Genomic DNA, 25,073 nt, shown 5'->3' on the forward strand with positions numbered 1-25,073 from the left:
CAGCAGCTCGAATAAAAACTGCAATGCGCGTGCAGTCGTCGTCGGGTAAACGATAAATCCCTTAACTTGCATCCTAGGCTTTGGTAAATTGGGGAGAAATCGATAGAGGGGGTGGTTGGAAAAAAAATCAATGGAAAGAGACGGTTCCTAGGAAAATCACCGTCGTCCACGGACAGCAGATTCCAGTCATCAAGATGCCAGCGCCCATGCCCCCCTCGGGAGAAGGGAGAAGACGCGCACGCGGGGAAGACGGGGGACAGACAGCGCCGCGCCACCACCAACACCAGCTGCGGCCGCCGTCGCTGGTTTTGATACACGGTCGCCGGCCAGCCTAGCGCCCCGACTGACATCTCACATCTGACTCGCGCGCGTCGCGTCCCCCCGGAACACGTGGAGCCGCCACAAAGCTAATCCCATCGCCTGTCTCTCTCTCTCTCTCTCTCTCTCTCTCTCTCTCTCTCTCTCTCAGCCCGCCCGCCCCGCCCCGCCCCGCCCCGCCCCGCCCGGCCGGAAAGTCCACACCGCCAAAGAGCCCAGCTCAGCTGGTCAGCTGCTCCCCCTCTATATATTGGCCTTGTCTCACACTGGCCTCCCCACAGAACCAGCCACCATCAGCGGCAGCGCCCCACGAGACGGAAGGGAGAGCGGGCGGAGGAACCCGACACCATCCAGCAGCAAACCCAGCAGCCGAATCGATCGGTTGAGAGGAGCGGGAGGGGGACACAGCCACACAGGCAGCTAGCTCGCGGCTTGGCAGCAGGTGAGGAGGCCCGGACGCCGGTCGGTCGGTTCCTGCCGCTGCCATTTTCCTCTCTTCTTCCTCCTCCGGCGCGCCCCCGCATCCCATCCAATGCTCTTGCGTCGCGGTTGCGCTTCTTGTCCTCTCGCGGGACTTCTGAACTGGCTTGTCTGGTCGCTTTGCATCACAGCATCAGGTTTCGTTCGAGGAAGGGAAGATCCGGAGGGCACCGTCGCGATGGGCGTCCTCTTCTCGTGCCCCGCCGACGACCACGACCCGCTCGACCTGGAGGAGGCGCCGCCCGCCGGGGAGCCGCCCATCCTCAAGGCGCTCGGCTCCGGCAAGCTGCTCATCGAGGGCTCGCTAAGCTTCAAGCGCGCGCAGGCCGCCCTGGGCTCCCTGCAGGTCGAGACCGAGATCTCCATCCGGGCCGCTAGGGCCCGGTTCGCCGAGCCGACGCCCGCCGAGAGCCCCAAGCACGAGGCCGCCGCGCTCCGGCTGCAGAAGGTGTACAAGAGCTTCCGCACGCGCCGGCAGCTCGCCGACTGCGCCGTCCTCGTCGAGCAGAGCTGGTGCGTGCGCTGCTGCTCACTCTGATGATGCTTGCGATTGGGACGCCTTCGTCGGTTCGCAACGGCATTGCGCGTCGCGTCGTGCTGATTTGTTTTCTGTTTGCCGTGGTTGGACCTGGACAGGTGGAAGCTGCTCGATTTCGCGCTGCTCAAGCGCAGCTCCGTCTCCTTCTTCGACATCGAGAAGCAGGAGACCGCCATGTCCAAGTGGTCAAGAGCAAGAACTCGAGCTGCCAAGGTACGAATTTAGCTTCTTTTTTGCCTCTCTTTCTTGCTGGATTTGTCAGCTAATCGTTCTGAGATGGGAGGACCGGACTAAAATTGATTCGCCCGTTTCAGGTTGGAAAGGGATTGCTCAAGGATGACAAGGCTCAAAAGCTCGCATTGCAGCACTGGCTCGAAGCGGTGAGTGTTGATTGAACATCCTTCTGACCTTTTTTTTCCAAGGCATCACATATTTTCAGATCAAGCGATAAAGCTAATGTTAGTTTCATACTGAAATTGGTTACAAACAGATTGACCCGCGGCACCGCTACGGTCATAACCTTCACTACTACTACGATTGCTGGCTCCAATGTGAAAGCAAGCAGCCTTTCTTCTACTGGTTAGTAATCAGTGTGATAGTGATTCAGGTTTCACAAATTTAACCACTTAAAATGGAATTTGAGCTAACGAATCTGGTTTGCCTATACAGGCTTGATATCGGAGAAGGCAGAGAGATCAACCTTGAAGGCAAGTGCTCAAGATCAAAGCTTCAGAGCCAATGCATCAAATACCTTGGTCCAGTAAGTATTCGCAGAACACAGAGCAAAGAAAAAATTAGTGTACAACAAACGGTGGTTGCTAATATACCATGATATGATATACTTTGCGCAGAAAGAAAGAGAGGACTATGAAGTCGTGATCGAGGATGGCAAGTTCTTATACAAGAAGAGCGGCCAAATCCTTGACACATCTTGCGGACCACGGGATGCAAAGTGGATCTTTGTTCTTAGCACATCTAAGAGCTTGTATGTTGGCCAGGTAAATATTCATATGCCCTCATATTGGAAAAAGAAAAGTCCACTCAGTCTTAGATTTTTCAGTTCCCCGTGTAACATTACCCTGCAATGTCATGTGCAGAAGAGAAAGGGTACATTTCAACATTCTAGCTTCCTTGCTGGAGGTGCTACTTCTGCTGCTGGGCGATTGGTCGTTGAGAATGGAACCTTGAAGGTACTGCTCCTAGCAATCTACAATCTTTCTTTATATTCAGTACAAGTGGATCTACTTTTCTTTTTCAAAAAGAGTCATGCATCTGTCCAGTTCATTAGATGGCACATTGATCCAATCTGCTATGTTTGTGTGACAGGCTATTTGGCCGCACAGCGGTCACTACCGCCCGACGGAGGAGAACTTCCAGGAGTTCCAGAGCTTCCTCAAGGACAACATGGTCGATCTAACCAACGTTAAGGTATGCGCATCGTGTTCATTCAGAAACACAGAAGAAAAAAATCTCAATGTCTCCACGGAACTGCAGTCTCAAATTTCTTTGCAAACTCTGCAGATGAGCCCAGCAGAGGAGGATGAGGAGTTCTGGGGCAGTCTCAGAAGAGTCGCTTCCGAGAGCGAAAAAACTGAAGACAAAACGGCTGCTGCACCTGAAGAAACCGTTCTTTGCCAGACGCCACCTGAAGCTGCCAACACTGTCAGCTCAGAGACCGAGAAATGCGAAGAAGAAGCTGCAGCGGCACGGCCAGATTCATCAGAAGGTGATCAGGAGGCGCCCGTGCCGCGGGAGAAGATCTTTGAGCGGATCAACTCCAAGAAGGAGATGAAGTCCTACCAGCTGGGCAAGCAGCTGTCCTTCAAGTGGACGACGGGTGCGGGGCCCCGCATCGGGTGCGTGCGCGACTACCCGTCGGAGCTCCAGCTGCAGGCGCTGGAGCAGGTGAACCTCTCGCCGAGGGGCAGCACCACCGCCGCCGCCGCCGCCGCGTCCCGGTTCTCCTCGCCGCTGAGGCGAAGCTTCAACCAGCCAGCGGCGGCGAGGAGCTGCGACGCGTCCAAGCCGAGGGAGGCGTCTCGGTCGCCTCTGCAGCACGGGGCGCTTGCTGTGGCAGCGGCAGCGGACTGATGCAAGCAGTTGCACGTTGAAAATTTCGTCAAGACGACTCAGACGCAGGCGAACTCGATGGATGAAGATGTGTATAGTAGGGGCTAGCAGAAATTTTTTTTGAACAGACATACTGCTCGTGCAGATGTCTTAGGAAAGGCAGTAGTATACATACATATACACATTGTTCATCGAAGGATGTGATACTAGTAGTTAACCACAGACGGTTTATACAAAATTCTTTCATTCTTTACATGCATATAAAAAGCCAGTAGTGAAGAAAGCATGGTTTGACATGTATTTCGTGGCATTTTTGTAGCAGATTATTTCACATTAACAATCAGAAAAGTTTGAAAACAAATGTCTCAAAGCAGCTTGAATCAGATCAACCTAATCAAACTACTGAAGGTTGAAGTTGCAATTGGATTTTTTTTTCTTGAACATTTTGCTCAAACTATTCTGTGAATGCAGATGTGCGTAGCAGGGAAATAAAGGACCATATCAGAGCATGTTTATTGTTTAACATGATAACAGCAAAAGGCAGTTTATACAAGTTCTATCATGCGACCCATTCAACGACAGCTGAAGTAGAAATGGAAAAATTGGGAATGAAGTTTAAAATCAAATTCGCAAGAAGAGAATGGCCCACCCCCAAAAGGTTGCATTATTACTCTTTATAAAGATTTGGAGATGAAGAGAATGGCCTCCCAGGTCGCATTTCCTCTTTTTAAAGAGATGCTTTCAGAATTAATAAACAACTTTGGAGACGAAGAGAAACCACAAGCTTTTCCATTGAATTGTTGAGACCCTTCTCCGAGGGAGCCCTCCAAAAATTGGAGTATGCTGCTTGTTGCAGCAAGCACACGGTATTCTTTAGTAAAAGGCGAAAGAATAGTTCGCTCTGTGGCCACTGCGCAGCTGCTTGCTCAATCCCCGCCGCTCCTGACCCTCCTAAATAGCAGCGCCCACGGCTGCCACTCGCTTCCGCGAGCGGTGTGGGACTAACCAGAGCGCGCCGCCGTCCTGCGGCGCTTCCCACTGTTGGGCTGACCGCGAACTGGAGAGGCCTAGCAGCGGCCCAGATGCAACGAAGCTCAGGCGCGCGCGATGCTGGGGAGCGCTTAGTGGGCTGGTGCAGCATGCTCTGTCAGAGAAATCTATCTGACGCTGTGGGCTTCCTGAGTGCTGCTTGTAGGCATGCCGCGGCTTGGCCAGCCGCTCACCAGCGAAATATTCAAGCGATCTTTATTTCAAAAAAAAAAACGATGGTTCGAACTCCTAACATGGATTCAAGTTCCCGAATACAAGCATATCGTTGAATGAACCAAATGGTTCTCTGTTTAAAAAAAACGGATCATAAGGTAGTTGTATCATCAGAAGTTACAAGTGCACAACGTTCCCAATGTCCGCAGTGGTAGGCTCGTTGCAAGGCCGTGGCATCTACGCTACACTCTACATGCCAGCACGCCACCAACACTCCCAACAACATCCTGATTACACCACACCCTCGCTGAGTAATTACTCAGCACCACTGCACCTTCGATTTAGGTATGGCCGCCCCGTGCAGACCAAGCACACGAAATGATTCGTGTAAACAACGTCAGACCGTCAGCTGGAGCTGGGTACGTGTTATTCAGTTTAACCTGCTGTTGTAGCCTACCTAGCTCTACTGGTGTAAAAACCTACGCCTAGCTGCCTCCTCTCAGTCGATCCTGTTCTCCCGGTGAAATACACCGTCATACAACATCCAGCTCCTGATGGTATTTCATTCCTGCACCTGGGCGGGCAGGGCTGGAGACGACTTCTTTACGGATACCTTCTGAACTTTTCATTTCATTCAGAGCTCTCTTGGCATACACCGTGAAGGCGACTGTGAGGACAATGGCGATGATGAAGGAGATGACGTTGTATGTTATCTCCAATGGCGTCATTTTATAGTTGCCATACTTCATGTCACCAAATGTACGGATTAACCGTCCACTGCACCCAAATGTAGCGAGATAAGCAAATCACATATTACTTCTTAATTGGTGAGGTCGTTTCAGAGAAAAAAAAAATACAATTGGTTAGATTCATGGTCAAAAACTCTACCTACTACTTGTGGAGAACATAAATTACATGCAAAGCAATTGAGTAAATGGGTGAGGTTACACCAATTTAGATGTTTACTGGAATAATAGTCTGCAATGTAGTAGTATTATCATGTCTAACCTGTAGATGTAGATGAATGCCTCTGGTATCATTCCAGCAATTGAACCACATAGATAAGGGTTGAACTTAATTTCGGTCACAGTGACGGCATAATTAAAAATTGTATATGGGAATGGTGAGATCCTGAAAAGCGCAACAACTCGAAACTGCTGGAACCAATTCCCTTCACCAGCAAGTTTTATTAGTGCTATCTGGTGAGGCCATTTTGTTAACCATACCTGCATTTTGTTAAAAAGGAAACAGAGAAAAAGACACATTAAGATAGTCATATAACAGGGAAATATAACTCCTAAATTACAAATCATAACATATAGCTGAGAAATTTTACATGTAGACGTTCACGGAACAATGAGCCAATCCAATATGGTACCACCATGCCAATAGTAGTTCCGACCATTATAATTAAGAAACCCCAACCGTAACCAAAGATCATTCCTGCTAACCACATAGAAGGTCCAGAAGGCACTAGAATAACTGGAAAGAGGGCCAAAGATGCAACTAGAACAACAGCCAATACTGGACGCCCAAAAGCACTTGCTTCCCACTGCATGATTGGCAAGAGAACCTACAACAAATATACAAACAAATTATTACAGTCTGTGTCAACATTGGAGAAGTGTGCAGACAAAGCATGAAACAGACACAAATAGCATAGAAGAGTGGCACGATCGATAATTTCATAAAGACATAAACCATAAATTATATTTCACTTGAAGTACAACATATCATCTGAGTATGTAGCTTAAAAATTGCTAAGACGGCACTAGGATGTTTGTCACTATAGTACAACATGTCAGCAGTTTCTTAGGACGTAAACCATGAATTCTATATGATACTATGACCATGGGCCATGGGAGCAAGTGTTTGTCACGGAGTGACAATTTTGTTATTACAAGCTTTAGGGCATATATTAAATCTCCTTGTGTTTATTCAAAACAGTATGGAAAATATTTCAGACATTTTGCATCTTGTTTATCATGATGGAATCATGATCATTTGGAGTATATACATCTAAAATGTCATTTTTATTCAAAATAGTATGGAAGATATTTCGGACATTTTGTATCTTGTTTATCATGATCATTTGGAGTGTCTAGCAAGCATTTGAAACATATTCCATGTATATATGAACCCTAGGGACCAGATTGATTGATGGAGCCATCATGGATTTGTAAGTATTCTTTAAGAGCTTGCCAAGTTGCCAACAAACATATTTCAATTTATCTCAGACACCTCATTGTTATTTTCCTAGAATTAGAGAGAGAGAGAGAGAGAGAGAGAGAGAGAGAGAGAGAGAGAGAGAGAGAGAGAGAGAGAGAGAGAGAGAGAGAGAGAGAGAGAGAGATATGGAGAGATCTTAGAGAAGAGGTAGATATAGCGAGATGAAGACTCAGACATCTCTCTCTCTCTCTCTCCTTCTCGCGCTGCTCTCTCGAGCTATCTCTCTCTCCTCGATCGCTCTAGCGGATGATGCGGCAGCGATCTCCCTCTCGATCAAGAGATCCATAGTTCACATCTGATGGCTCTGATCATCTACCCAGATGACAGGATACTTCATGTTAGAGATAAAGAATGAATGCAATATTGGTGAGAAAGAGTATCACTATTCACCTTCTCAAAGGCAAAGGGGACTCCCCATTTCACAAATATGTAACCCACTAATATAAGAAGGAAACAGCCAAGCAGAACTTTCATCCACCAAATGAAAGATCTTGACTTTGGTTGCTCAGATAAAATTGTGGCACTGACATCAGAGGTTGCATGTTGAGCTCGTGTAACTAGCCTCACATACTCATCATCCTTTGTGTTTTGCTCAGAATGATCAACTGCCGCGCATGACGACCCAGCTGAAGAACTTGGTGTGTCTGTCACCGTCTCTTTGCCTCTGTTTATGAACCAAAGGCAACATTATGAAGATTATTAACATGTCAAAGAAAGGATGTGGCAAATAAATGGTGCTGCCAGCCTAGAATGTAGCATACTAGCATCTACCCAAGAAGAGCATCTACCCAAGAAGCGAAACTAAGGAGCCTGGTAATCTGAGAAAAACTAATACTCCCTCCTTCCCCGTTTATAAGGCATACACGTATATCAAAATTCAAACATTCTCATCTTTGACCAATAATTTGACTATTAAATTTTTATTTTTATAATGCAAATTTCATATGATTGGATTCATAATCAAACATAGTTTACAATGATTATAAATTTATAATCAAAAGTGATATAATATATGATAAATAAATAGTCAAAGTGTTGTTTAGTAGACCGTGTCATATTCCACCATGCCTTATAAACGGGGAAGGAGGGAGTACTTATTACCATATATCTGCATTTCGTGTCCACTTTATTTTTGAACTCGCATTTAACAACCCTAGTGGAAATAGTGAAACAGCCATGTAAAAGTTACCAGCTCTGTGTACTACATCATCGCAAACATTTTGCATCTAGCATATAGTGAACGCATCCAGCTGTTCGTTTTCAGCAGTTCATCCACAGCAATCGTGACTGCAGAGGATCTCAAACCCAGGTTGGTGGCTTGGTGCAGTGCAACAGTCAGTGGTTGAGTCGAGATATTCCCGGCAAGAGTTACCAAAAAACCGGATATGGTTGCAACATCAAGTAGTAGTAGTCATAATCATGTTCCCCAAATTCGACCACCTTTTTTTAAACAAGATCCCCGCGTGCCACGTGCGCGGGTGACCGCGTGCCACAACCGCTCGGCGGGTCGGGTGCTGGGCTGGTCGGCGGCCGCAGCCGTTGCCACCACCTACCACCATCCTTGTTTACGGGAACGACCCAGGCGAACGGTGGAGCCCTCGGGACATTGCCGACCGCGGAAGCAACGAGGTCGTCTTCCTTCTTCCCCAACGCAATCCGTGGCTGGTGATGCTAACTATGAAGCATCGCGTAGACACACCAGCGAGCTTGGGTACGGATTTATACCTTTCGAAGTGAGTTCTAAAAGGAGAATCCCAAGCTAAATTCCGAGGTCGCCCGGGTGGGGCGCGGCTACACCTAAACCCCCAACTCCAAAACAACAGAAATACAAGAATGTCCCAAGCCTACCGCCCAAGCAAATTCTCCAGGGAAGGAAAAAAAAGGTAGGGAAAGAGGTAGTTTGAAGCTGACGAAGGGAGAAGCTGCCGCAGCCCCGCGCGCGTACCTGGGCACCTCCCCCGGCTCGATGCTGAGCGGGAGGACGCGCGCCATGGAGGAGGGGAGGGAGGAGAGCCCACCGAGCGGAGATCAAAGCATTCGGAGCTCCTCCCCCTCGTTTCTGGAAGCTTTTGCAGAGCAGAGGGTGGAGGGAGAGAGGACGGAGGAAGAACAAAAGCAAAAGCGAGCGCACACGAAAACCAAAAAGGGGAGGCCAAGGACGCCGCGGCGCGTAGAGGGGGGGAGGGAATGACCGGAATGCCCCCCGCCTTGATGGCAGCTCGGGGCTTTTCCTTCCCGTGAGGAACCGGACGGAACTGCCCCTGCCCGCGGACGCGGCGGATGGGAATATTCGCCGGCGAGGGAGCGTCCCTGACGCGCGGGGCCCGCGCGTGGCGGAGGTCTCGGTGGCCGCCGCTTTTGCTCTCTGCTCGGCCGGGGTCGTGGGATCCGACCAGTGTTTTCCAACCTGACCGCCGATTTTTACCGATATCGCTACTAGGCGGCAACTCATATCGGCGGTAAATTTCGAAAAATTTCGTCCGAATATAAAATTTTCAAAAATATTTGAAATAAAAAAGAAAAAAATATGATAAGAAAGTAGAAATGACATACATCATTCTAATATAGAACATGTTCAAATATTTGACTGTTTGGGCACTCAAAAAAATAAAAAAAACTTTCGCACCGGTAATCCCGAGCGGTATCCTCTAATCCCGAGCGGTATTCGGCGTTTTCCGAGCGGAAATCGGCGCGTTTGGACCGGAAACCACTGCATTGTGAGTATTTCTTGATTTTACATTGATTTTTAGATGTTTGTTGTGTAGCTATATTCAAAAACATGTGTTCATATTAGCTATATGGATCCATTTGTTCATGGTAGTTGGATGTTAATTTGTTCATTTTAGCTATATGTATATATGTGTGTTCATATTTCAAATATGTACAGATATTTTCATTTGTTCATTTGTTCATTTGGACCGGAAACCACTACTATGTATTATATATATTGACGATGATGGTTTGTGAGGACTATAGTTGTGATGATTTGCATGGACTATTGTTGTGATGATCTATATGGACTATGGATGTGAATTTCTATTTTTATGGATATGAACTTCTATTCTATGTATGTGTAAATGTTATATAATTGTTTGATATATACCATCAGTAATGATATTTACAAAATTACGGTGAAATGCTGCCAAAATTTTTAATTTTCCAAAGTCATACGGTGTTTACCGATTAAAAACGACGGTTACCGGTCGGTAAACATCGATTACCAGTCGGTAAACAACGGTTACCGGTTTTTTGAATTTGAATTGTCATTTCGAGCGGTTTCTAACAGTTTCCGGTGATTTACTGCCGATTTACTGATACCGCTAGTTAGCGAAAATTGCTTTACCGTCGGTAATGTGAACCCTGGATCCGACTCGTCGTCGGGTGTCGCGTGCGAGGGCGAGGCCCAGAGCAGCCGAGGAGGCGACGCGTGGATCCCAAAGCTGGCCAGCCGCCGGAGGCTGACGCGTGGGCCCGTCGGGGGCAGCCGGTCACAAGGCAACAGCAAGGAGTACTAGTTGATCATCTAGAAAGTTTGTTGCCGCATGGGTAGCTGTGTGTTCGCTGGTGGGTTAGCTAGCTTCAGAGGGAAGCAAGTAATCAATCGGCGGCCATGTCTCGTGACTGGTCAAACCTCGTGTTGAATGGAACATCTGAGAATTTGTTCGGTTCTAGATGGGTAGAATAGAAAGTTCTGTGGCAATCTTTTCCAAGCGGCTGCTGTATTTGACTTCATCTCCGTGTTGTCAAGCCTCTGGTTAGTTTCTTCCGAGAAAGTCATCACGCCTGACCATGTGGTCGAGAATTTGACAATTGGCGTTTTGACTTTGGGAAGGGTGGAGGGATTTTTTGAGTTGTAAAACGCGGTATTTTCGCGGGTATGTGCAGCGCGTCTGTTTGGAGCTTTCCTGCTCCGAACTGTGTTGGCTTCAGCATACTATTTTTTTTTCACTCAAATATTTACCATCATCTCAAACCTAGTGAGATCTGCCTATTCCTCTTTCATGTACTGCGAGTTCATGCCTCTCCGATATAGAGGTCGGGCGATTTATTAATTTTATTAGGATTCAGGCACAACCGCACACCGTTAGGGTTATGGATTAGATTTCAACATTTGGAGCTTTAGAAAAAAAGGCAGGGAGGCTATAGTCCTGCGGTGGAGACAATTTATGGCGGCCTAATAACGGCGAGGCTATTCATCGCTCGTGCGGCTACCAGCCGAGGTGTCGCAGAAGCGCCCTTGCTCCTGTTCATCTTCTTCCCCGAGCCAGGGGAGGGTGGAGTGGCATCTGGCGAGCCAGATGAGGGGGAGGGGTGGGGGCGGAGGTGGCCGGCGAGAGGTGAGTAGGGTGGCCGCCGGCGGCCGGGGTAGTAGCGGGAGGCGGCGGAGCTTATAATTCTGGGTTGCTAGGGGTTGGGGGTTTGGGGGGAGGGGTTCCATGGCCATCGGACCACTGGTGGGCGGTGGCCAGCGGTGGGAGCGAGGAGAAAGCCACGCGGCCACGACAGCGAGCTCGATCAGCGTAGCGCCGGAGCAGAGGGTGGATTAGAGGAAGAAGAAGGACCTCAGCTTTCTGCGATGGAATCGCTCCAAATCGTAGAATGCGATATATAGACCCCGCCGGCGTAATAAACCTTTTTTTTGACAAACAAAAATTCCGCGAGGGACGGACGGGCCCATGTGTCAGGAACTGAACGGGCCCGCATGGCAGGTTATTCCATCCGGCGCCGGCCCATGATCTGCGCAAGCGCAACCCGAACACGGGCTCCGGGCTCACCAGGCCGCCGGAGCGCAGACCTCCGGAAAAGCTCGTTTCGAACCCTCCAATCCAAATCTGCTCTCCCAACCAGGGTTTTATTTCCCAACCGGAAACCGGTTACCGCCGCCCTCCGGTACCGGTTTACCGGACCGGTTAGGCCGGTAACCGGTGGAAACCGGTTGAATTCAAATCCAAATTCAAATAAATTCAAATTTTCCCGTGCAACCGGTTCCGACCGGTTTACCGGCCGGTTTGACCGGTTTACCGGTCGGTTTGACCGGTTTGAAATTCAAACGCTCCCGTGCAACCGGTTTACCGGCCGGTTTTACCGGTTTACCGGCCGGTTTTACCGGTTTACCGGCCGGTTTGACCGGTTTGATCGGTGGGCCTTCATGGGCCGACCCATTTTTTTTCTTTTTCTTTTTTGATTTAACTTTAAATTCTCACAAACTAAAGTATTTTTAGGAATTTTTTGGAAATTTTTCATTTTTTGAATTCAAATTTAAAATTTGAATTTTGGCCGGTTGGGTACCGGCCGGAACCGGAACCGGACCGGATCGGTTTGACCGGTAACCGGTCAAAACCGGACCGGTTCCCACCGGTTAGGTTAACCTTCTCCCAACCTGCAGAACTCGCCGCCGGCCACTGCTCCGACGATCTCCCTGCTCCCCCTTTTCTCCACCCCCAAACCCCACGCCAGCCCAACACCGCCCGACCATGTCGCGCAAAAACTACCGCAAGCGGACCATCGAGCCGGACGCCGACGACCACTCCGACGACGAGGACACCAGCCGGTACCTTCCCCTCTGCCCCCCCCCCCCCCCCCCCCCCCCCCGCTCCTCTCCCTTGCTTTGCCAGGCCTTATCCCTGACGCCCTCCCTCCCTTCCCCCGCCTCGCAGCGTCGCCCTGGAGGAGATCAAGTACATGCAGAAGCTGCGGGAGAGGAAGCTGGGCATCCCCGCCGACCCCGCGGCCGCCTCCACCAACGGGTCCTCCGCCCGCGGACGGGTGGGTGTCGGGGGAGCGGCCGTCGGCGAGGCCGAGAAGGAGGACCTCGTCCTCCAGGACACCTTCGCGCAGGAGACCGCCGTCACCATCGAGGATCCCAATATGTACTTTGCTTTGCTGTGCCTGCATATCTGATTCTTCTTGCTGCCAGTGCGGTGCTTCATCTAGGTGCAGGAATTGACACGGCCATGTGTTCGTTGGTTGAAATTGAAGGTTGAAGTATGTGGAGACCGAGCTGGCGAAGAAGAGGGGTAAGATGGTTGATGTGGGACAAAAGGAGGAGATGGACCATGTGGACGAGCTCTACACCGTGCCAGACCACCTCAAGGTTTGCTTCTGGCCCAACTGCAGTCCTCTACCTGAGAATGCTCATAGTGCTCTGGACTGCAATGACGGAACCTGTCATATTGTTCCTTGCAGGTGAAAAAGAAGAACTCGGAGGAGAGCTCGACACAGTGGACCACTGGCATTGCTGAAGTTCAGCTGCCTATTGAGTGCGTTCTTGGATCATTCCGTCTTTTCTTCTTGTTTAGAATAAAACATTGCTATGATTGAGATGAATGCTAATTTATGGTCAGAATAGATGAACATTGCTATCAGTCTACATTGGGTATAGATCATCTGAGGATCCCAACATCTTGTGTCATTGCACTATTTGTTTTTATTTGACATATTTTTCTGACAAAATGCCAGTCCACACTTTAACTTCATTTCCAACTTACACTGTCTTTGATTATTTGTCTGGAAATCCATCCACATTGTGACACAACAGTTTCTTGAGAAGTTTGTGCACGCAAGGAGATCATCTAATGATCTAGTTATTGGCTATAGCTTGATTGATAGATGCAAGAACTTGATTTCAGTATGGTTACAGATTTGTTCACCATGAATTGACTGATATTTGAACTGTGCTTCAAAAATGTGTTCAGTTAGGACATTTATTACCAAAATATGTTAAGCATCATTGTTCTATCAGCATCATGGGGCCAACAATGTAATCTAGAGATATCTTCTTCCCAGTTTTCTCTCAAAATTCTGGTCTATGGTTTAATCTTTCTAGTATTAGACTTTCTTTTTAAAGGTTGATCCACAGTTCCATATTATTATTATTCTTTTTATCGTCACAGGTACAAATTAAGAAACATTGAAGAAACTGAGGCAGCTAAAAAGATGCTGCAAGAGAAAAGGCTTGCTGGTAAACCAAAATCAGATTCAAATATTCCATCAAGTTACAGTGCTGATTATTTCCATCGCGGCAAAGAATATGATGAGAAATTGCGAAGAGGTTTGTTACATGTCCCGCTTCAAGCATATATTTTATAAAAAACAGGAGGGGCCCTATTGTATGTTACATGTTTTTATATGAAAATAACTAAAAAAAATGTAAGGCCAATAATTTATGCAACTGGACTAGATATAAGCAGCTAGCAGGGGCCATAGGTACCCTAGTTTTGAGCCACTCGACCGACTCTTCTGGTATTGATAAGTAATTAAGTATTATGACAATCTTGTTAGGTAGGATTGCTGTTGAAAATTTCAGGGTTTAGCTAACTTCTTTTCGTTCAATCTAGGTTTGAAGCAGAAACACTAATGCGTTTGCTTGCACAACAATTGTGTGAGGAACAATAGCTGTATAGCTTGTATAACATTATGTATCTTAATTTTATTTATAAAGCAAACTACGTGATTTGTCACAGCTGCTTTACTACATGCTACAACAGCTTAAAAAATAAGCAAGTCATAACAAAGCAAACACAAACTGTCCCTAAGTCAGCAAATAAAAGTCTCTTCCATCTCTATTTTGGGAGGAATCATTTTGAAATCCAACTGTTCTTTTGAAGTCACATGTTCTGTCAAGTGCCTTGTTTTTTTTTTTGGAGCCATCTGAAGGTTTTTCAAAGGCATAAAAATCAAAGAGAGTACACTTATTATACTAACACGCACTGAACTAAAATCCCCTATGTCAGCAGGTCCTGATTTTTACCTTTTAGAAAAATCTGATAGAATACTCCATGCTTCTGCATCCATTTATTCCTGCAAACCCACTGATAAAGAGGTTGTTCTTGAAACAAAAGAAAAGGCATCCCATGCTAGTCCCAGAATTTAAGAAAAAAATAGAGAACTTTTCAGAAAGCAGGATCTCCTCTAAAGATGGATAATTCTTTCAGCAACAGATTCTTCAAAGCCCCAAATATCCTGCTCAGCACTCAGCAGGTTTAGAAATTGTTGGGGAGCTTTCTCTAATAAGGAAAATAAACTGCTCGATTTGTGATTTTGTGTTATCTAGAGCTTATAACTCTGCAAGCAACACGCGCCCATAATCCCTTTAGAGATGTCTTTAGCCACAGTTCATCTTAGACTAGTATTCTTATACAAGATTGTTTCCTTTCATTATAGTAAAAGCTCCATTTTGCATCCCTGAAGTTGTTCACCATGTCCAGATAACTTTTTTTATTTCCTCTCTTGAGCACCCAATTCATAAAAACCATGACACAGAAGTTAGCTTTGGAATCCAGTTAAACATGTTCAGCACACTAAACTATGTAGATTCTTCCCTGGAGAATTGTTCCTCTTGCTGCCCTCAGACTGCACTGAAAATGCCCTGCCTTATTTTGTCTATGGTTGATTTGATACTAGTGACAAGTTATAGAGCAACTGTTTCTGTAAAATGATAGTACCTGTGGGTATTTACAGAAAAAAAAATCAATCTGTCTGTTATAATTGGAACCCATTAAGATGGAGAACTAGACAACCTTTTTTTATTGAGAATTTGGTGCCCTGTAATGCTTAATGAACCAGTAGCAAGAGTATTCTGGTTGACATAAGATTAGGGATATGTATGTTGAGTGTTGGAATATAAAAAGAATGATAATGCCCAGTATACCATTCTGTGCTGCCGCAAATTCATGCAATACACAACAATAGTGATACCATTTCTTGGCTGTGTTATTAACAACTTGCTGAGTATGTCATATCATGTGCGGCTTTACTCCATTAAAAAAATGTATGTCTTTTAAGTGTGCTTACTTTTTTTTAACTGTCTCTTTTAAGTGTGCTTACTTTTTTTTTTCCTTATCATGCAGAGAATCCTGGGCTGTACAAAGATAAAGATTCTCGGGCTAATGAAAGTGCAGGGGGCAAAGTAGCAGATAGTAAAAACCCAGATGGTGCCGCTGCAGGACGGAGAGAAGCTGCTAGTGATCAGTTCATGCTCGAGCGTTTCCGCAAGAGAGAAAAATTCCGTGTCATGCGAAGGTAGCCAGAGCTGACTGGCTGCTAGACTGCTGCCATTGACCCGTTGCCTTTGAAGCTCGAACATGTTGTTGTGATCACATGGAGGCCTCAATATATCCTGTCCATTTTAGTGAGAATTTTGCTATAGAGTTGCATCCTTGGTTGTTGACTCTGCTTTTGCAGCTGCTAAGGGCACGGAGCAGAGTAAACCCTTATTACAGAGGTGATTTGGGGCAATAGATTTGAGGGGAGGGCTATCAAAAATTCGTGCAAGCTCGGAGGCTCGGATGTCTGAGGGGGGCCTTGCAGTGGTTGATGACATAGGAGCTGTAACTGGCCAGGATCTTGCCAAAAACTCCATGTTCATCGGCACAGGAAGAGACAAAGGTGTGCTCTCTTTGGCCAATATAAATGAGCTGCTGCGTTATCTATGGGAAAGGCCAAAGATGCCATTTTTTCTTTCGAGTTCATGGCAAAGCCAGCGATTTCATCTTTCGCCTGGAATATACCGTTTCTCTGAGTTCCTCAAAGTCTGCTGCAGTGGTATGTACCCTAGATTTTAAGGACGAGCAATTTGTGAGTTACTTTTGTTGCCTTTATGGCTGGTTGCTTTGCTCTTCCTAGTTCAATTTGAAAACCGTAGTAGTAATTCTAAAGCCACATTCTCTTTGGAGTTTAAATAAGGGTACGGTACCCCCATATGCCTGTTTGCAAATCCGTGGTGTTATCTGGACCTGGTTTCTGAAGTCAGTTTTTGAACAGCGCTCTTTTTGGAACGAGAACTTTTCCGGTGAATTTGACCAGAAAATTCCTATGCACCCGTCATTGACTTTTGTGTTTGAAATTATAATTTACTTGTGCAGCTCGTAAGCGCTCACGGGAGATTATGCTTTGGGAAACACTCGTCGAGTTCAATCTCTCGGCAACTGCACGGACTCGCACCTTCCTAATTTTACATCGTGATTTTGTGGTGTTATCAAGGAGTACAATTCAAATCTCAAAAAAAGAGGAGTACAATTCGTCACAACGTTTGTAATTAAAAAAAGAAATATATTAGGTGCAAATCAATCTCTTCGTGCAAATTATGGAAACTTCAATCTGGATCATTGGATTCACATCCAAGGGGAGGGGTGCAGGGTGGGAGGGAGAATTTACAGAAGTGATTATACAATTCAAGGACGGGTCTAGATTGTAAAATTATCTAATCCCTCATGCTCTTTGGATGCTGATCAAATGATTCAGATTGAAGTTTTCATATTTTGTATTTTGTATGAAGAAATTGGTTTGCACCTAATACGTTTTTATTAAAAAATGAAAAAAAATTAAGGGCTTGTACGGTTAATCCCTTGACAAGAGGATTGGGATTGGAGCAAGACCTTTCAGATCCCCTCCAAACCGGACAAGCCCTAACGACGCATAGCTGCCCCTGCCGCCGGCTCCCGTCATCATGGCCGCCGCGCACGGGCACTCCCTGACGGACCACGAGATCGCCGAGATCCTCGCCCGCCTGCCGCCCCGCTGCATCGCCCGGTCCCGCGCCGTGTGCAGGGCCTGGAACGCCATCGCCTCCCACCCGAGCGTCGAGCGCGTCCTCGCGGAGCGCCCGGCCGCCGTCACCGCGGTCATGAAGTACGCCACCAGATGGATCGAGGATGACGAGGACCCGCACGAGCCCGTCGACGACGTCCGGGTCGACCGCTTCCGCGGCCGCTGGCACCCCGACGTCCACAGCACAGATTCATCCCTCCGGGCCTTCTCCCTCGACGGCATGACCATCTCCGCCGAGGACTTCCGCTCCTGGGACGGGGTCCTCTGTACGCGAGTCTTCCCGCTGAACCCGGAGCCCGACGCCGTCACCTACTACGTGCTCTGGAACCCGCTCACCAAGGCCTGCGCCGTCGTCTCGGGCCCCGCCGCTCAAGGCCGGCTCATCGGCGGCTACGCCCATCCGGCGACCGGGCGCTTCCACCTGCTCCACTCCTCCGACGTGGCCGTGCCCGGCTCCGGCGGCCGCGGCCGGCTCCGGCGGCCGCGGCCTGGTGTCCCCGATCACCTTCCGGGTCCTAGGGGTCGGTGACGGCGGCACTGGTTGGCGCGAGGTTCCCCTCCCCAAGTCCAAGACGATTTCCATGAGGGGCGAGGGGGATCGTTCGGTCAGCGCGCACGGCAACCTGCACTGGCTTGTGCAGCCGGGCTCCGGGAAGGCGGCGGCGCTGCTCGTGTTCGGCACGGCGCGGGAGAAGTTCCGGTTCATGGCGGCGCAGGAGCGGCCGGGGGGGCTGGACCCGGCGACGGCGCGGCTGCGCGTGGCGCCCGGCGGCGAGCTCTGCGTCCTGGCCCTCACCCAGCAGCCGCCCAAGGCCCTGGAGGTGTGGGTGCTGGACGAATATTCCGACTCCCGGAGCTGGCGGCTCAGGGAGAGGATCGGGATGGTCCGGCCGGACGACGGCGTCGACCTGTCGCCGAGGTTCGCCGCGGCCGCCGCCGTGGAGGTCGTGGAGGGCGAGGAGGTGTTCATCCAATCCGGACATGGGATCGACGCGTACGGCGTCCGGGGCGAGGCGTGGCGCAAGGCGGCCATCGGCCCGCGCTACGCTGCCCTGCTCATGCACAGGGAGAGCGTCGTGCAGCCTGAGATGAGCTTTGGACGGGAGGCTTTGCGCGGGTATCGCCTCGGTAGAGCTTCAGTATGCCGCACTTCTTGGAATCGCCGAAAAGGTCGTTATACTCCTACTAACATCCCACTGCAGTGGTCTGATATAACTCTCTAGCTAAGTACTCCCTCCGTTATAAATTATACATTATCTTAGTTTTTCTAGATACATAGAGTTTGCTATGTAGTACTTAAATATTTCATTCTCTGTGAGCTCCTGCTTAGTTGTTTCTTTACCGATGCCTGCCTTTCTTCTTCTATTGCGGCTGAGTTGCATCTTCTCTCGGAAACGAAATCGATGATCATTCGCCAAAGCACTAAAGTCATAATGCAAGTCATAGAAACAGCTGATTAAACACAACAGCAAAACCAAGTCGTCGATTGAAATTTGACGCCCACTTCAAGCTCTACTTGTCAAGCTTTGGTCCTCGGATCCGGCGAGGTTAGGGTTATTTAGGCGATTATGCAGGATGGGATTTTCATTGGGGACTTCTTTTGAGGATCTGAACTGTTTCCAACAATTGTGTATAAATTTCTTGACTTATGCCTCTGTTTTGCATCGAAATGATATCTAGGTCAATTCTAGGGTACCAGCCGTACCCCCTTGATATCTATTCACTACACATGATGCAAATGAGAATCAAAATGATGACTACATTAGCCTTTTGGAAGATGGTCCTGTGACAGCAGGGTAGAGAAAGAAACTTGAACTGCGAAAAAAAAAACAAATGGAATCACCTCCCGGCCGGGAACTGCAAGGACTCGCATCATCTTCCTAATTTCTCACCACGAGAAGCTCGAGATCGTTTACTTATAGACGAAAACGTACGTAATAATAAGCCATATATAGTAGAAGGAACAAGAACGTGTGCCCTCCTGATGAATTCGATCAATCAATATATCGAAGTCGATCGCAAGCAAAGCAAGTCCCGGGCGCCGCCGCCTGTTGAATTCTCTATTCCCATCAGGGCGGCGCACGGGCTCTCCCTGCTGCCGGACGACGTGGTCGCCGACATCCTCGCCCGCCTGCCGCCCGGACGACAAGCAAAGCAAGAGATGAAAGATATGGACGAATTACGCAAAATTTAGGTTAAATAAAAAACTGTACAAAATTAGATAGTTAGTTATACAACGTTCATAAATGAATCTGCAACCATCAACTATACTATTTTTTTTCTTTTTGCACAAATATTTGTTCAACCTCAAACTTTGCATGAACTTAGATGTGAAATGCTAATTTGGGTGCTGCTACCCATCGATTATTAAATGAACTTTTCATGCACATTTGGGGTGCTACCCGATACAAGTAGCATGCGACAGTTGCACAGTAGGTGCCTAACGTGCATTAGCACCAAACCTTTCTTGTTTCCGCCAAAGGCATTCTATTCTCATTCAATTAACTTCATATTATTACTACAATGCCTCTTTTATAAATTTCTTGCAAAACCTCCATAAGTTCACAAAACTATTCTTCTCATTCAATTAAGTTCATAGTAGTGTTACAATGCTTCTCTTTTGCATAACAATTAACAAGCACCGTGTTCCAGAAGATGCAAAGCTCTATAATGCAACATACTTATAATCAAAGGCATGCACTGGGTATCTCGTCAGCAAAAACCACAATCGTGGCACAAGATGACCTGGTGTAATGAACCTTTGTAGCTTGCTATTTTTCTCCTGGCAATCTTTAGGATTTCAGACCACAGATCGACCATCACCTGTTAGCCATTTAAAGAATCCATAAATATAAATAGGTATATCAAGTTAATTTTGCATATCGGTCTGAATCAGTCCCAGGTGATTCCACAATTTCACCTAGCTAATTAAAGCTCTAGAGATACCCCAAAACTTAGTTGCATCAAAAATATCTAAATGCACATCAATCTGGACACAGGATGATTGTGAATTCATTATCAAGATATAACATGACCATCAAAATTGGTATTTAGTTTACATGATGCAAAATGAAAAATAAAAATCACAACTTACATTAGCCGTATGGAAGATGGTCCTGTGACAGCAGCAACTTTCTGTGCCTTCTGTGTTTCATATTTATACAAGCCTTTGAGCTCTTTCTTTGCTTTCCGCACTTCTCTTTTCTCTTCTTTCACTGCTGCCTATAGGTAGAGAAGGCCAGAGGCCAAGAATGTAAGAATTACAAACAAAATAAATCTCAGCAGCTTTTTTCTTTTTCTTTTTTTTTGAAAAAAGATAATTGATCTCTACTGTCATGTAGGTTTTACAAATCACTTGACAAAGCCATCTTGTAGATCAAAATGTAATACGAATAGCCAAATTGTCATTTTGGTACGTGTGCAGTTAAACTTCTTAAACATCAACAATCTACATTTCCCAGACTACTGATATATTAGACATGTGCAGAGTAGAATTGGCTCAAGTAGATGCATGATATTAATAATTTTCATGCTCGAAAATATGTAATAGAGGAAAGTAGTCAAGACCATGTCAAAATGTCCAAAACAAACTTCCTTGTGACATAAGGGAATAATAACTGATATGTAATTATTTCTGCTTAGTTGACACTACTAAAACATATTTATCAGAGGTCAATACATACAAATCATGAACTAATACTTCATGATGCTCATCTGTGAAGCAGACTACAAAATAAAACTAAAGCAGGCATATATGATTGGACAACTAAAGCCTGGCGAAGAAGAAACTGAACAATTTTAACATGCTTCTTTTCATTTTTCATGAGTTAATCAACATAATATATATAGTCATAACACTTCATAAAAAACTAAAACAAAACTACTTCTTTTTAGTTTTTACCTTTCTTGCCTTCTTCTCCTCCTTTGTTTCCTTCTCGGCTCCTTTTTTAAATTTATCAGCAACTTCTGCAGGCTTTACTTTCTTCTCCTTTTCACCACCTCTTTTCCTCTGTGGTAGATAATCTACTGGCAGTTTCTCTTTCCCATGAAGCTTGATGATATCATTTGTTGTAGCAGTTTCTCCAGGGAAAACTCTAGGGAGCCACTTTTTAGGGATTCCTGGAGTTTCAATCTTTCCAGGATGGTTATCAAGGTTAGAGAACGTGGAAACAATGGTCTCACAGTCCCAAACTTCTGATTCATCACTGCTTTCTGAAACAAGTACAACTTCCTCTTCTTCTGCGGTTTCATTTAAATATTTTTCGGCATACTCAGCACATTTTTTAATCACATGTGCAGATTCATCCACCTCATCTGCTGTGCTTGAGTCCAGTTTTCTACGAACAAAATCTGCTGGAGTTCTGTATTCTTCATCAACACATACATTCTGATTGTGGAACAATTTGAGTTCATCTATAACCTCACTTGGCAGTTCATATTCCCCATCTTTAACACCTTTGTCGTCATCATCACTGTCTCCGTATTCTTCCAAAGCAAGCTGAAAGTTTATTCACGAGAAGTAATTTTTTAGCAAAACATTTGAAACATAGAAGTCAAGCCTTGCACAATGGATTATACAATAAATGTCAATAAACAGCAATGGCTCATGCAGCATCATGTATGTTAACTTATATTTTGACTTGCTCGGTCCTGTTCTACCACTGATAGGTGCTTAACTCTACCCTGCCTAATCTTCTATCTAAAGACTCGCATTTACCGAATGCTCGAATAAGACGGCAAGCCCATGAACAGTACCCAGATATCTCCCAATCAAGGTTGGAAATAGCAGGCTATGAAGTTTAGCGGTAACCTTCTCTAAAAGCTATAGAATACCTATAGCGAAACTATAGCGGGCTATAGCGAAAGCTAAATCATTTAGCTGAATGATAAAATAATAAATAATCTCATACAAATTAATAAATTATAAGTATCGTTGGTCTAACACCTAAAATTTGTGTCTAACACGTCTCTTAACTACCCAATAGTACCCAATTGACATTTAGCGCTGCTAAGTCTCATAAAAATCTATTTAGCGGACATTTAGCATGGCTAAATCTCATAAAACCTCCTTTAGCGGATATAGCGGACAAATGTTGTGTAGCGTAGCGGTAGATCTCCTAAAAATCTATTAGCGGGCTATAGCGAGCTATTTCCAACCATGCTCCCAATACAATACTAGAAAGGGGGTAGATGTGGATATATCTAATTAACAATTTGGCATGGTAATTCATTATGAAATGCACAACATTTCTACCATAAAAGCAGGGGTGCACTTGAAACAATAAAGAATTCCTAACTCTGCATTAACATAATAAAGCTGTGTGGTGTGTGGACTTTAATTTTGTTCTGTATAAAGATAGGAATCTGATAACTTAATTATTATGTGCATGCTCTCCCACAGCCTCTCAAATATGCTTTTCCATGTATAACAGACCAAATGTTAAAAGATGATCAAGTTAAGTAATTTCACCAGATCGAATTGTTCATCCAGCAATCGTCTCACTCTTGGCTTTGGAACATCCTCTTCAAAATCGAACTCCTCTTCCACATCACTGAACACACCATTCCCATCTTCCTCATCTTCTTCCTCCTCCAACTCCTCTCCCTCAGCACGATTAGCCATGATCACAAAATCCTCCTCCAGCCCCTCATCCTCTGACCCAGCATGTGACACATCGCTCTCATCGAGCAATCTCGCAACATCAGGGTCGACGGCCTTCTCAATCCGCCTCACCGGCGCCGTCTTGGCTGCCACCTTGCACATCGTCCTCCCCTCGTCCAATTCACCCTCGCTGGGACCAACCCGCACCCTGCTTGCATCGTACGCCTGCACAAGGAAACAAAGATTAGGCACTTCCCTAGCAGAAAGGGCGTGGAGGCTTCAGAGGGAAGAGAGCGACCTTGACATCGAGTGGGAGGGGCTCAGGCCGTGAGGTGGAGCTGGGGACAAAGGATGAGGCTGCCGCGGCGGCGGAGGGGTGGAGCTCGCGAAGGTGGGAGAGGTAGTTGTAGCCGTCGTCGGGGAGGCCGAGCTCGAGGATCTCGCGGCGGACGTGCTCCAGGAGAGAGCCGGAGGCGGAGGAGTGGAGGTGGTTGGCATCGGCGGTGGGATCGGACAGGGAGTGGTCGAAGGGCTCCTCGTCGGTGAAGCCGGGGACGGTGTAGTCGTTGTTGTCGACGCGGACGAAGACGCGGTCGTTGGGGTCGGCGGCGCCGGCGCGCGGGAAGAGGCGGAACGTAGCGAAGTTGCGGGGCTTGCGCCCGCCGCCTCCTCCTCCTCCCATGGCGTCGGCGGCGGTGGCGGCGGCGGAGGGTGGGTTAGGGTTTTGGGATTTGGAGAGCGGTGTGGACTGTGGACTATGGAGGGGGACAAGAGATTTTGCTGCGGGTTTATAAACGAGAGAATATTTTAGTGAATCTGGACTGTCTAGATTGACACGGACGGCTAGGATTCACCTGCAATCTGTCCTACAGTTATTACCAGCAATTTCGTTTTGTAAGCACGCCTCTGACTAAACTTTCTTTTTAAGCAAAATGCCAGCAAAGCATAAAATGTTATCCCAAAAATAACAGAGACAAAGCATCTTTACCTTGATGGTTTGAAATGTGAAAGTTGAAAGTCTATTATTCTTGATGGTAAAAAGGAGAAAACAATATGCTCATATCGTACTCTTGGTCTTACAAACCATATTGTTGAAACAGATATTACTAGGAAATACTCCCTCTGTCCACAAAAGAATGCAACTCTTGCGAGTCAAACAATTTCAAGTTTGACTAGATTTATATAAAATAATACTAACATTTATGGTACAAAATAAGTATTAATAGATTAACCATGGAATATATTTTTATACTGAAACTATTTAAAAATATAAATGTTCATAATTTGTTGTATAAATTTGGTTAAACTTGAAATTATTTGACTTCTCGATATGTGAGAGTTGCATTCTTTTGTGGACGGAGGGAGAAACAAATTATTAGTAAGAAATGGGCGTAGGAGTTCTTCAATGAGAGGGTACATGGTAATTTTTTTTCGCGGCTGTCAGGTACATGATAATTATTCATATATGTCCTAATCTTTTTTCCTCTGTATGGTTATACTTGCATTAGTTTTTTTTTCTTTTAGGAAATTTTCAATGAACAGTAGCATATTATTGCTCCAAACATTAGTTAGCTCAGGAATATTTATCTACTGCTATATGAGAACAGAATTGCTGCTGACCCTAAAACTCACATGTTCAAACGAGCTGCGAAGGAGCCATCAGAATGTCCCAACGGCAGCATTATTCTTTTTGATACGGGCGGCAGCATTATTCATCTGTGATTTGTAAACGTGCAATACGAATTTAAATAACGAAGGTTCATTTGATTTCTCCTAGTCATCCAATCAATCTGCCAAATGCACCTCCTGGATCCTGCGGAGTTAATTCGTCGTTGACATTTGCGCAATCATGCTGCAGGTGGCATTGCAACCAGACGAGAGGATCATATCGGAGGGAAATCATTCTGCAAAAAATATCATCCGCCATGTCTGATCGACTAGCTCCTAATTAACTGTTCTATAACCCAGCTGTCATCACGCGCCATTGCCGAACTAACAAAGTCTCCGTCTTTCTCTTCTTCCTCGCCCCGTCGTTGGCGCCCCGGGGGCGTGGCCGATCGACTCCTCGCTCCCTGCTCGATTGCC

The 25,073-nt window shown here is 46.4% G+C and overlaps 5 protein-coding genes and 1 non-coding gene across 6 annotated transcripts; 3 read left to right on the forward strand and 3 right to left on the reverse strand.

Moving 5' to 3' along the window:
• The first annotated feature begins 587 nt into the window (after nucleotides 1-587).
• Nucleotides 588-3,706, forward strand: LOC120652232 (IQ domain-containing protein IQM2-like). The gene is made up of 10 exons (XM_039929998.1): nucleotides 588-760; nucleotides 930-1,311; nucleotides 1,435-1,549; nucleotides 1,651-1,716; nucleotides 1,827-1,915; nucleotides 2,006-2,096; nucleotides 2,188-2,334; nucleotides 2,434-2,526; nucleotides 2,663-2,764; nucleotides 2,858-3,706. Exons 2-10 carry the CDS (start codon nucleotides 977-979, stop codon nucleotides 3,425-3,427), a joined length of 1,608 nt encoding a protein of 535 aa, XP_039785932.1. The 5' UTR covers nucleotides 588-760; nucleotides 930-976; the 3' UTR covers nucleotides 3,428-3,706.
• Nucleotides 3,707-4,209: 503 nt separating this feature from the next.
• LOC120653064 lies at nucleotides 4,210-4,326 on the reverse strand. The gene has a single exon (XR_005666754.1). It is a non-coding gene; the product is annotated as a U5 spliceosomal RNA (small nuclear RNA).
• Nucleotides 4,327-4,745: 419 nt separating this feature from the next.
• On the reverse strand, nucleotides 4,746-8,994 carry LOC120652233. Its single transcript, XM_039929999.1, has 5 exons — nucleotides 8,784-8,994; nucleotides 7,229-7,502; nucleotides 5,946-6,182; nucleotides 5,618-5,835; nucleotides 4,746-5,386 (listed from the first exon to the last, which is right to left on the reverse strand). Exons 1-5 carry the CDS (start codon nucleotides 8,828-8,830, stop codon nucleotides 5,143-5,145), a joined length of 1,020 nt encoding a protein of 339 aa, XP_039785933.1. The 5' UTR covers nucleotides 8,831-8,994; the 3' UTR covers nucleotides 4,746-5,142.
• Nucleotides 8,995-11,574: 2,580 nt separating this feature from the next.
• On the forward strand, nucleotides 11,575-16,622 carry LOC120652234 (protein COP1 SUPPRESSOR 2-like). The gene is made up of 7 exons (XM_039930000.1): nucleotides 11,575-11,674; nucleotides 12,210-12,389; nucleotides 12,496-12,708; nucleotides 12,818-12,932; nucleotides 13,025-13,098; nucleotides 13,732-13,889; nucleotides 15,688-16,622. Exons 2-7 carry the CDS (start codon nucleotides 12,313-12,315, stop codon nucleotides 15,861-15,863), a joined length of 813 nt encoding a protein of 270 aa, XP_039785934.1. The 5' UTR covers nucleotides 11,575-11,674; nucleotides 12,210-12,312; the 3' UTR covers nucleotides 15,864-16,622.
• Nucleotides 16,623-17,092: 470 nt separating this feature from the next.
• LOC120652235 lies at nucleotides 17,093-20,583 on the forward strand. Its single transcript, XM_039930001.1, has one exon. It carries the CDS (start codon nucleotides 17,286-17,288, stop codon nucleotides 17,913-17,915), a length of 630 nt encoding a protein of 209 aa, XP_039785935.1. The 5' UTR covers nucleotides 17,093-17,285; the 3' UTR covers nucleotides 17,916-20,583.
• Nucleotides 19,902-23,743, reverse strand: LOC120652231 (protein LTV1 homolog). The gene is made up of 5 exons (XM_039929997.1): nucleotides 23,287-23,743; nucleotides 22,857-23,213; nucleotides 21,288-21,884; nucleotides 20,481-20,608; nucleotides 19,902-20,209 (listed from the first exon to the last, which is right to left on the reverse strand). The coding sequence occupies exons 1-5, from the start codon at nucleotides 23,668-23,670 to the stop codon at nucleotides 20,206-20,208; spliced, it is 1,470 nt and encodes a 489-aa protein (XP_039785931.1). The 5' UTR covers nucleotides 23,671-23,743; the 3' UTR covers nucleotides 19,902-20,205.
• Between the last annotated feature and the right edge of the window lie 1,330 nt (nucleotides 23,744-25,073).

This window comes from Panicum virgatum, chromosome 9K (genome assembly GCF_016808335.1).
Source record: "Panicum virgatum strain AP13 chromosome 9K, P.virgatum_v5, whole genome shotgun sequence".
Classification (NCBI taxonomy): domain Eukaryota; kingdom Viridiplantae; phylum Streptophyta; class Magnoliopsida; order Poales; family Poaceae; genus Panicum; species Panicum virgatum.